Genomic DNA, 12,767 nt, shown 5'->3' with positions numbered 1-12,767 from the left:
AAGTTGATTCAAATAAAAGTATTCAGTAAGTAATAGGACAGGCACTCACGGATACAGCAAAAACACAGGGAAGTGGCATGGGGATGACTTAAGCTGAGAACCACTGCTCTTTACTGGGTACCTACCTGCTAGGCCAAGGATTCCTATGATTACTAAAAGACAGAGTTTCCTCATCCTGTTTAAGCTGGGCTAACAGATGACTGAACTTATCTTTTTTTGATTCATTATAATAAGCTGACTATAAGCTTCATATCACACGAGCTATTTTAAAAGAGCAGACAAGAACAGGGGTATACTTGATTCTTATGATCATGCTCAGGAAGGAAGCCAAAAAAATCAGTGGACAATGAGGTATTTTCATGGCAGCAAGTCAACACAAAGGTTCAGAAGTGTCCCTTTTGCAGAGACCATGGGGACAGTTCTTTTGAACCAAGGGTGCTCCAGACAAAATATACACCATCCCCCTGAGACTGAGCAATGTGTTCTTGTAACCTTTCAATGTCCTAAAAGAACCTCCATAATAGGGTCTTAATAAATGTTTGAATACATAAATAACTACCTGCATCTTAAATTTATAAACATTGCAAAATAACATCATTGATATAACTTTACATCTAGGTACAAGGAAACTGTAGCTTTAGGAATGAGGCCTACCTTGGGCACGGTCCTCACATGAAACAGTATATTTTGGAAGGAGTGTCCATCATTGGCCTGCAAGACTGTGATGTCAGAAGTGCTATCCGAGCCATCGTGAACATACTGGACAAGGCCCCTAGAGAGCTCGTCCAGACGAAACTGATAGATAGGGGCCGCCGGGGACTGGAGCGTTTGGAGCAACTGGCCGTGAAGTGGAGGATCGAGCACCTCGACCACCACGTCCTGTGGGTTGTCATCATCTCTGATGTCAAGCAGCTGGGTGGTGATGGTTCCCCTCTCTCCTCTGTTGATATGGAGGACCTCATTCCTCAGAACATAGGGGGCCTGTGGAGTTGAAGGGAAGGAAGAGAGGAGGCACTATTAGCAGGAAAAGAGAGGACAATCTGGTGGACCAGAAGTCAGTTGTGTGTAGCCTGATTGCTCTTTCTGTGATTTTTAAGGAAATCTAGATGCTCCTGCCAGAGAAGGCGATGGCACCCTCTCCAGTACTCTTGCCTGGGAAATCTCATGGATGGAGGAGCCTGGTAGGCTGCAGTCCATGGGGTCGTGAAGAGTCAGACACGACTGAGCGACTTCACTTTCACTTTTTACCTTCATGCATTGGAGAAGGAAATGGCAACTCACTCCAGTGTTCTTGCCTGGAGAATCCCAGGGACGGCGGAGCCTGGTAGGCTGCCGTCTATGGGATCGCACAGAGTCAAACACGACTGACACGACTTAGCAGCAGCAACAGCGATGCTCCTGCCAAATGCCGAACTCTTGCATAGTCGAAGCATTTGTTAGAGGTGCCATCAATCATAGTTAGCACTGCAAAGGAGGTTACTTCATACCTCTGGTTCTGGAGGTTTCTCAAGCCACTGTCTTGATTAACACAATATCCCCTGCATTGTAACTGAGATCAGTGTTAGGGAACTCAGTTGCTTCATTCAAGAGACTATAATTCGGAAAGATACATGTACCCCTATGTTTATAACAGCACTTTTCACAATAGCCCAAATATGGAAACAACCTAAATGACCATTAACAAATGAATGAATGGGTAAAGAAGATGTGAACATAAAAGTTAGAGAAAGACAAACATCAGACAATACTGCTTACACGTGGAATCTAAAATACTGCACAAATGAACCTATCTACGAAAGACTCACAGACAGAGATCTGATTTGTGGTTGCCAAGAGAAGGGGGAAGGGGAGGGATGGACTAGGAATTTGGAGTTAGCACATGCAAGTTATTACATTTAGAATGGATGAATAACAAGGTCGTACTGTATACCTCAGGGAACTATATCCAATCTCCCAGGAAAAACCATAAGGGAAGAGAAAGTTTTAAAAAGAATGTGACCATGCATGTGTGCTTAATCTTGTCCAATTCTTTGCAACCCCATGGACTGTAGCCCACCAGCCTCCTCTTGTCCATGGGATTTTCCAGGCAAGAATACTGGAGTGGGTTGCCATTTCCTTCTCCAGGGGATCTTCCCAACCCAGGGATCGAACCTGTGTCTCTTGTGTCTCCTGCATTGATAGGCAGGGTCTTTACCTGCTTAGCCACCTGGGAAGCTCAAAAAGAACGTATATATGTGGAAAATTGAATCACTTTTGTGAGCAGAGATTTGCACCACATTGTAAATCAATTATGCTTCAGTAAAAAAAAAAGAGAGAAAGGGAGACTAGCAAGAGGTATGGACTTTTGGCATTTGTGTTGGGAATTGTGTGTTTCACTCCAGGCTGTGCTGCAGCATGCTGACTTGAAGATACTTTACTGTGAATTCCTGCTATTCTGGTCTTTCTCAGTAATTTTCTTCAAGCCGTCACATCTGTATTTTGAAGGGACCCACCCCAACTCAGGTTATAAAGCCTGATAAGATCATGGTCTGTGTAAGGCAACCACCTGGCTAATCCACATGGCAAATTTTAATGTGTTTTCCTTAAGATTATCAGGTTTCCCCCAACCAACTTCAGTAAGCAGATAAAATGTTCTTTCAAGAGATAAAACTTAATGAACCACAACAGAAGAAAAAAAAAAAAAACTCACCAAAAAAAAAAAGAAGGCAAGTAGCCAAAGAAAACATTATCTTAGGTTTTTATATCATTTGAAATGGAACCATCTAGGACTTTTTCAACACACTGCTTTCTTGACTCCAAATGGCTTTCTTTTAAAAATACCCTCCCTGGCCTCCTGCAAATTTCAATATCTATTAAAGTAATGTCTAACTAATGCATCTCTATAATAATCACATAATATGAAATGAGAAGATAGCTACTCTTCAGGATTCCTGAGTGAGATTTCAAAAGCTGCAATTTTATACATGGGAATGAGTGGCCCCTCAGAGTCTGAAAGAGGAGAGGTCAAAGGTGATGTCAAAAATCTATAAATGAAAAAGATCAAATTAACTCTCATAAGAAAATTTCAAGGAGGTTCAAAATCATCTTGAAATATTACAGAAATGTAAAGAAACAAAAAATAAGTTAAAATTAATTTCTAAAATTACATTTTTAAAGAGTTAAAATGATAAAAGTTTCTCATGTTATAAATAAAAAGATGCCTTTACTGTATACTCAATTGGTTTGGGGAAAGCAAACAAAGAACAGAGAACCATGGCAACTCAGCATCTCAGATTACGAAGTCACTTACAAAAACCTACCCAAGTCTTTTATTCACCTAATAAGAGTAACTATATTAGCACAAACAAAAAGAACAGAACATCGGAGCTTAAATACTGAGAAACATCTAAGTCAGTAAATCCTGAGACTTGGTAGCACTCTGACCCATATTTACAGAGATCACATTTTTGTTTAATTAAAACAAAATTCACACTCTTAGCCCAACCCGGAGGTCAAATTAATTTAATATCAATTTCTAATCATTCCGCAACTTCAGTCATCACTGAAGTGAGAATGCCATTAAGAATCGCTGAGCTTGGCTGTGAATACCATTTGGCAGCCACTTCTGGTTCAAGTCTATGGTCTTTTCACTTTTGAACCAAAAATATAAAAATAACAGTTTTAAAAACAATAATCTCATACCCTTCCTTGATCCTACTGAGATCTATTATTTAGGTAGTTCGAGTTCCCCCATGCTGATACCCCAGTCTCTTGCTGTTCACAACGTCAGAATATACTGATCTTCCTCCTCTCTTTGCACATTTCAGCTTTTCAATTCTCCAATCCCTGGGACTCAGAGCACAGAAGTACAACTTAACAGAGATGAGCAATGAGACCAGAAGTGTCATCACACTGAACTTTATAGTATCTACCAGGATTTCCTCTGGCTTATGTTAGCCTGACAACCACACTGGACCCTCATTTAAGTAGATACTTAATAAGGCTTAAGGAAGCTCCCAGGGCTTCTCTGGTAGCTCAGTTGTTAAAGAATTGGCCTGCAATGCAGGAGATCCTGGTTTGATTCCTGGGTGGGGAAGATCCCATAGAGAAAGGATAGGCTACCCACTCCAGTGTTCTTGGGCTTCCCTGGTGGCTTAGACAGTAAAGAATCTACTTGCAATGCAGGAGACCTGGCTTTGATCCCTGTTGTTGAGAAGATCCCCTAGAAGAGGGCATGGCAACCCACTCCAGTATTCTTGCCTGAAGAATCCCATAGACAGAGGAGCCTGGAGGGTTACAGTCCATGTGGTCGCAAAGAATTGGACAAAACTGAGCGACTAAGCACGAGGTCCTCTAACTCCTGCAAACTGAGTTAAATGCAGTTCAGCTACATGATAGGCAAAAGAGGCCAACATAATTCCATATCCTGGAGAGAGAAATATTTAGACAAAACAAACTTATCCACCTAGGGATAGGAAAGTCTTAACAACTGGTACAGCTTCAAATCATTGTGAAGGGCTGGTATCAGATTCAGTATAGAAAAGTAAGGTACAGTTTAATAGTCAAGAACACAGATTGTGTAAACAGATCCACTGGGCACAGATCTTGGCTCTCTGTTAACTACATCACCATAGATAAGTTACTGGACCTCCCTGGGACTTAGTTTTCTGGCCTGTAAATTGGAGCTTATAATACCTTACAGGGCTAGCATGAGAATTACATGAACAACAGAAGAAGAGCATTATATGTGTAGTAGTAACTATTGTTGTTGTTACAACCCACAAGTACTAAAAAAAATTACTCCAGTGGCATTTCAAAAGGAAACTAAGGAACAATCAATTCAGCTCAATCATTTTTGCTGAAACTACAGAAAATCTGAACTTGTACTTGAGAATGAGCTGTTGTTGTAGTTTAGTCACTAAGTTGTGTGCGACTCTTTTGCAACCCCAGGCTCCTCTGTCCATGTAATTTCCCAGGCAAGAATACTGGAGTGGGTTGCCATTTCCTTCTCCAGGGGATATTCCCAACCCAGGGATCGAACCCACATCTCCTGCATTGGCAGGCAGATTCTTTACCACTTAAGCAACTGGGAAGCCCATCAGTAGGCATGTGAAATTATTACCTGTACGGCGTTTTCTTACCTGTGTTGAAAATGCTTGTATGTTGATCAGCTGTGGCTCAGAGAAGAACTGCTGGTCACTAATTTTCAGAGAAAAGTAACCTTTCCTGAAAGAAGCCCCCAAGAAAAGAATGAGACAATATAATCATTACATCGGTCTTTAGAAAGACAAGGGTTAAAAATATTTTCAGGTTATGTGCATATATGAATTTGGATCAAACCACTACAATAATATACTACTCATGCCATAACTAGAAAGGAGCCCATAAAGATTAACATAGTGAGATGTAAGTAAAGGTACTGTCTATTCTTCTATCTCATTATAATAATGTTTCTTTTTCTTTTTTGGGATTTTTATAAGTAAAATATATAAAAGGTGGAAAAATGAGTTGTTAGGCCAAGACCGGTTAGTGATATATTGAAGGTTAATGATCAAGCTGGAGAATGGAAAGGAATCTTTCACAGTCTTTGACTAGTTCTCAGTGACTCTCTCGTCCCTGTGAATTCTCTTTCCAACCACTGCCCAATTCACATGAGTGGACCCCGTTAACCATTGTGCAGTGTTTATATTACATGCCTCTACGCCCTCCCCTCCCTCTAGCCACATGCATATTCACTGTGGCCTGGACCAGGGAAGTATGATGGACTCCAGCTTCCCTGGAAATTTGGAACTGGCCTGAGAGCCTCATTTGGCTAAGGCAGAACCACAGTCTACCATGTTGATGAGAAAGTGGAACAAGTTGGTCTCTAGGAGAGAGGTGAATGTAGCCTTCCAGCAAAGCAACTGAGATGAGAGGAGGAACTGAGTCCTGCTTCCCATTTCCCATTCTAACTCCTGGGCTTGCCCTAGAAGCCCAGTGGTCCCTGATGTGTCTGAGATCTGAGCCATACCTGCAATGTCATAACAGGTCCTAAAATTTTGCTTACTCTAGTTAAAGTTGACTCTCATTACTTGTAATCAAAGAGTCCTAATTCCTAGAATAAAATAAGACTCACTCTTTGCTGTGGTTTTTATTTCCTGTAAAAGAGTGTTGTCTCAGCAGCTTCAAAGACTACTAAGAGGAAAGGTAGGAGTTACCCATCTTCAAAGCCAAAAGCAAGTTCAGAACTCACTTTGTGCTGGTAAGATGTATGATTAACACATTATGGGAGTTTTGAATCCTGGCCTGCTATAGGAACTATTGTTTTAAAGGTTCTTTAAAAGGCATTCATGGAACTGACTAGTGAAACATGAAAGAATGTGGATAGATAGCAAAAGTATTATGGCAAAAGCCAGAACCAAAAGATTAAATACTGTATGAGTCCATTCACATGACATTTCAGAAAGGGCGATACAATAAGAATGAAAAACAGACCAGTATTTGCCAGGGACTGTGGGGAGGGGAGTGCTTGTTAAAATAAGATGGGGACAGGGTGACAAGACTGTTTCATATCTTGCTTGAGGTCTCAAGACTGCAAGACTATATTTGTTAACATGCATAGAACAGTATAGTTTAAAATGAGGGATTTTATTAGGTGCAAATTATACCTCAATAAATCGGATTTTTTTAAAAAAGGAATTCTTGTCTTCCCTCTCATTCCACCCTTCCTTTCATTTTTGGTTCCATTCAAATCCTATTCCTCTCCCCTCCTACTTCTAGACTTCAAGAGGATACAGGTGACGAAGCAGCTGAATGCAGAAGGAAAGGATGGCTACCCACAACCTCCTAGGGAAAAATGATTTTGGTGGCCCTTAGATTCTAATAACTGTGTTCAGCCTCTCTGCAATGCCAGCTAATCAGGGTCACTAGGACTATATTTCCAAGTCATCTCACACTCACAGAGGGATTCCAGCCCAAAGGAAGCCAATCCTAAAGAATCCTAGTGGGCACATTCATGAGGAAAACAACCATAAGCCCATGCGGCAGGTAGCCCCTTTAGCTTCTGTATCATCCAGAAACTTAGATAATTTCCTTTTTCTATGAGTTCCTACTAATCTTGTTTTAGTATTCCTCTCATTCTTTCTTTAAAAAAAATTTTTAGATAAGAAATCCAATGTTAAAATGAGTACTAAGAAGTAAAAAGCATACTGAAAGAAATCTCTGTAAAATAGTTGCCACTCTTTGTCCTGTTTAAGGGTGCAAAGCTGACCCTGGAAAGAAATTGATGATAAGGGATTAAAGAGATTAAACAGATGAGAGGCTTAACTTTGGTTGTCTATGGATCTTTATATACTTCACATGCTTTTCACAAGTGATTCTGAGACATATGACTACAGGTATGGAGCTGTGCATGTGTGTCTGTGTATGTGTGATGCAAACACTGAAGAACTATACTTGAAGGAAAATGAATGGAGAAGACAGAACTCAAAGGGATTTTATAGCATCAGACACCAGAGTCTTAAGCTCCGTCTCTGGAGCGAAGCAACTTAGCAGCAGCAGCAGCAGCTGGAGCAATACTTTCCTATAACAATGAAATTTTGCCCCCCGAGAATGGAAGCACACCTGTTATCCCAAGTACTACTGTTGCTGCTGCTGCTAAGTCGCTTCAGTCGTGTCCGACTCTGCGACCCCATAGACGGCAGCTCACCAGGCTCCCCTGTCCCTGGGATTCTCTAGGCAAGAACACTGGAGCGGGTTGCCATTTCCTTCTCCAATGCATGAAAGTGAAAAGTGAAAGTGTCCGACTCTTAGCGACCCCACGGACTGCAGCCTACCAGGCTCCTCCGTCCATGGGATTTTCCAGGCAAGAGTACTGGAGTGGGGTGCCATTGCCTTCTCCACAAGTACTACTAAGGAAGCAGAAATCATTGAGTTTGAAGGCATGGAGTGTGGAATCAGAGAGCCTTAGGTTGGAGCCTCAGCTCTGCACTCACAGGCTGTGAGGCCTGGACAAGATTACATATATGCTCAAGGCCTCAGTTTTCCTATCTGTAGCCTGGGAACATAAATATACATAATTCACATCAAGTGCGCAACACAATAGTGGGGTCATAGTGAACAAATACTAGTTGTCCTTACATCTGTAAGATTGGTCTTTTGAGGTTACCAACATCACTGGCTCTGAACTGCAACAGGGAATGTGTGATCCACTTTTCTCCCCACTTGTCAGATCTTAAACATTTTTTTAAATTCTCAAATTTAGTGGTGATAGTAGAAAATATTCACTGCTTCCTTTATCACTGTTTCATGAGGTTCAACTCCCTATCTACATACAGGGTCCACTTTGAAATAGGCTGCACTAATGAAGCAGAGCAGGGTAAAGGATAATCCAAGAGGCTAATCTTTGGGGTGCATTCCCTGATTTCTAGTTAGTAGATTTGCTCTGCTAATTATACGGCTCAATTTGCTCGGGAAGTGTTAACACTCAGCTGCATTCCTGAAGCATATGTCAGCTGGGTGGAGGAAGACAGCCAGAATTGTGTTAGGCATCAGAAGAAAACTGGATCAGACTTTAAAATTAACCACAATTAGTCCCAGAAAGTGGATAATAACAAGTTAACCGTGACTTTTCATTTCCTTCCAACTCTGAAATTCTAAGAACCATACAATGCCTTAAAAAGTATGTACCCCATCCTCTAGCCATGCCCTGGTCCCTGGCAGAGAACCCTAATGCTGAAGTAGCAGCTGCATCTGGGTATAGAAGCGATTTTGTTCCTCCCGGGCCAAAAAAACTGGGTAATTGTACTAGGAACTTTCCCGTCACATCGGAGAATTACCCACAATTATGTGATAAAATGAAAATGCTTCTAACAGAAGCACTCTCTCTGAGCAATTACAGCGAAATGATGACAGGCAGCTGAAAGTGCCACGTGCAGAGTATCGATCTCCCCCAGAAGAGGAGGGAGAGCTCTGAGGGGCGGAGGGTAGGGAGCGCAGAGAACTGATGGGAAGGAGGGAAACAACAGAACCCTGGCTCACCTGGGCTTTTCTCTGCTGTGCACAAAACGCACTTTTTTCTCCTTCACGTCTCTCCAACTGAAGTGGCCAGCCTTGTCGAGCTGAGCCTCTTTTCCGTTCCTTGAGAGCACGAGCTGACCATTGGTGGGGGCGCTCACCACATGGAACAGTAGGTCTTCAACCCTGCCACCCTGGTCTTGAACATTCAGGAGGAAAAAATCCAGTGGCTTCATTGAACCAATTGCAAGGGTGAGGGAACCATTCACGTGAAGACTAGGGGTGTGTATTTTGCCTGGAAAACATACAAATCCAAAGGTCAGGCTTGGTGCAGTCACTAATTAGGTTATTATTATTATTTTTTAAAGAAATATATATGTACTATTCATTCAGAACCACAAAGATGGGGCTTCCCTGGTGGCTCAGTGGTAAAGAATCCACCTGCAATGCAGGAGACACAGGAGGTGTGGGTTCATTGATTCGATCCCTAGGTTGGGAAGATCACCAGGAGAAAGGAATGGCTACCCACACCAGTATTCTTGCCTGGAGAATTCCATGGACAGAGGAGCCTGGCAGGCTACAGCCCATGGGGTTGCAAAGAGTCATTCATGACAGAAGGGTAATGTTGATTCAGGACTGATTCATACAAAGATGAAACTCTAGACTACTGTATTCCATAAGCCTCCTTCTAATCCAGTGGTTCTCATCCTAGATGTGCATGAGAATAACATAGGATGTCAGTGCTAAACTATAAAACTCCTAGAAGAATATACAGGAGAAAATCTTTGTGATCTTAAATTAGGCAATGCTTTCTTACATATAACATGAAAAGCACAAGTGACAGAAGAAAAAAATAGCTACAGCAGATGTCATTAATACTAAAAACATTTGTGCTTCAAAGGACATTCACAGGAAAGTGAAAAGAGAATCCACAGAATAGGAGAAAACATTTGCAAATCACATATCTGAAAAGGGATTTGTATCTCCTTTGTATCCAGGATATACATAAAGAATTCTTAGTGTGTTAGCCACTCAGTTGTGCCCAACTCTTTGCGACCCCATGGACTGCAGCCCACCAAGCTCCTCTGTCCATGAGATTTTCCAGGCAAGGATACTGGAGTGGGTTGCCATTTCCTTCTCCAGGGGATCTTCCCAACCCAGGGATCAAACCCGGGTCACCTGCACTGCAGGCAGATTCTTTACCGAGTGAGCTACTCAATAAATGACAAATAAACCAATTTTAAAATAGGCAGCGAATGGACATTTCTCCTAAGAAGATATACGGAAGGTCAATAAGCACATGAAAAGGTGCTCAATATTATCAGTCATCAGGGAAATTTGAATTAAAATCACAAGATATCATCATCTCACATCCATTTTAGGAAGCACAATAAAGTGTCCCTGAGGGTGTAGAGAAACTAGAAATCTCATATATTGCTGGTGGAATGGAAAATGGTAAGCCACTTGGGAAGGCAGTCTGGTGATTCCTCAAGCAATTAAACACAGAGCTACCACATGATCCAGCAATTCTGCTCCTAGGCATAGACCCAAGAGTACTGAAAGCATAGAAAGTGAAAGTGAAAGTCCCTCAGTCATGTCTGACTCTTTGGGACCCCATGGACTATACACACAGTCCATGGAATTCTTCAGGACAGAATACTGGTGGCTTTTCCCTTCTCCAGCAGATCTTTCCAACCCAGGGATTGAATCTAGGTCTCCTGCATTGCAGGCAGATTCTTTACCAGCTGAGCAACAAGGGAAGCCCAAGAGTAGTGGAGTGGGTAGCCTATCCCTACTACAACAGATCTTCCCAACCCAGGAAATGAACCAGGGCCTCCTGCATTGCAGGCAGATTCTTTACCAACTGAGCTATCAGTGAAGCCCATTGAAAGCATATGTCCATACACAAACTGTAACACCAATGTTCATAGCAGTGTTATTCACAAAAAACAAAAGTGGAAACAACTGAAACAATCAAGCATCAATTAAATGAATAAACAAAATGTGGTATATGCATACAGTGGAGTACTATTCAAGCATAAAAAGAAATGAGGTACTGATATATGTTCTAACACAGCTGAACCTTGAAAATACTATGCCAGGTGAAAGAAGCCAGATGTAAAAGGCCACATATTGTATGCTTCCATTTATGTAAACTATTTAGGGTAGGCAGTTCCACAGAGACAGAAACTGCTGTGCTTTCTGTGTTCAGCAGGAGCTAAGGCAACGGGTCAGTAGAGAGAGATTACTAGTGGTTACTGGATTTCTTTTTAGGATGATTAAAATGACCTAGAATTAGATTGTGATGATGGTTGTGTGGCATTGTGGATATACTAAAACCTCATTATATACTTTCAAGGGTAAGTTCTATGGTGTGTGAATTATATCTCAATAATAACGATAAAGAATCATAGAGGTTTTTAAAAACAGTATTGGTACTTAGGCTCCACCACCAGAGATTCTAACTAAGATGTTCTGGGGTGGGACCTTGGTCATTTTATAAGCTCCACAGGTAATCCTAATTGGTTGCCACATTGGAGAACACAATCCTCTCTTAACACATCTATCATATCTGACCATCAGACCCACCACGGCCAAGAGGAGAGGCAAGTTCCGGATACCATTTGCAAGAACAACACCAGTTAACCTACAGTGATGTAGGATAATTAGTGGCTTACATTCAGAATTCAAGTGAAATATATACACGTTGCTTTAAAAATGTACGATCTCTGTCCACAGGAAACATATGATGGATGAGTTAGGATTTCTGATCTTGATGTGGAATTCATCCCATCTCCTGAAAGTTGTTTTGCCTGAGCTTTAATTGGCAGTGCTTCCTTTTACATGTAGGACAGACAGGGCAGTTTAGGAATGCCAAGTTTCAGGGGAACTACTTCTAATGTAAGATTACTCTAATGAAAGTCGAATTCATTTGCACAAGTTGACTTGTATTACATCCCAAGTGGGGTAAGCTGCCTCTCAAGTACTTAGGGCTTCAGAAGGATCCAAATAAAATAAGCCAAAGATATTTTTTCCCATGGGAAGTCTTAATATCATAGGAGGTCAGAAACACAGTGATGAAAAATATGACTGACTGCAGGTGATAAAACATGATTCATGTTATTGATGAAGAACACTCAAAAGCCAAGAAATGCTCAGAACTCCCAATCTTCATTCACCTGTAAAAATTTTGGGGTCCAAAATTAAGCCTGAATTTAATTTTATTCTCTTTGTTGTTTAAGGTAAAATGTCCACTGATGTGTTGGACAAGACTAGTTCCATTTCTTTAACATGTTACCTAATTCTTAATGGCACACAGAGTGGCTTGAAATCCATCTACTTCCAATATGTGAACCTAACGGGGCAGGCTCCTAATTAGGCACCACTCCATGGCACCCCACTCCAGTACTCTTGCCTGGAGAATCCCAGGGACAGGGGAGCCTGGTGGGCTGCCGTCTATGGGGTCGCACAGAGTCGGACACGACTGAAGTGACTTAGCAGCAGCAGCAGCACTAATTATTTATCATTTATCTCCAGTGTGCACAAAGAATACATCATTGCACCTGGCCATAATTAGTTCTACATGTTGATAAAAATATAATAAATTATATCTATTGATATAAACATGTATATAAAATGTTCTATAACATGGCTGTAGTTCAGGGACATAAATAAGTTTTATGTCAAATTTCTGATCTGATAGTTGTGACTTTTAAAGTGCAAATTACTTCTTTTTCCCTTCCAAAGATCTTAGAAGTTGAATTCTCCCAATTTTTCATTGTCTCTAAATAAGT

The 12,767-nt window shown here is 41.3% G+C and overlaps 1 protein-coding gene across 1 annotated transcript in view; it reads right to left on the bottom strand.

Annotated features, from left to right (window-relative positions):
- The window catches only part of FRAS1 (Fraser extracellular matrix complex subunit 1), a 534,366-nt gene that overhangs the window by 161,412 nt on the left and 360,187 nt on the right, over positions 1-12,767 (bottom strand). The window contains 3 exon segments of the mRNA XM_059887796.1: positions 655-981; positions 5,121-5,205; positions 8,998-9,268. Of these exon segments, the coding sequence (XP_059743779.1) occupies positions 655-981; positions 5,121-5,205; positions 8,998-9,268 (683 nt within the window).

The sequence above is a fragment of the Bos taurus genome, chromosome 6 (genome assembly GCF_002263795.3).
Source record: "Bos taurus isolate L1 Dominette 01449 registration number 42190680 breed Hereford chromosome 6, ARS-UCD2.0, whole genome shotgun sequence".
Classification (NCBI taxonomy): domain Eukaryota; kingdom Metazoa; phylum Chordata; class Mammalia; order Artiodactyla; family Bovidae; genus Bos; species Bos taurus.
Note: the sequence above shows the minus strand (reverse complement) of the source record. Positions and strands in the feature narration are given on the sequence as shown.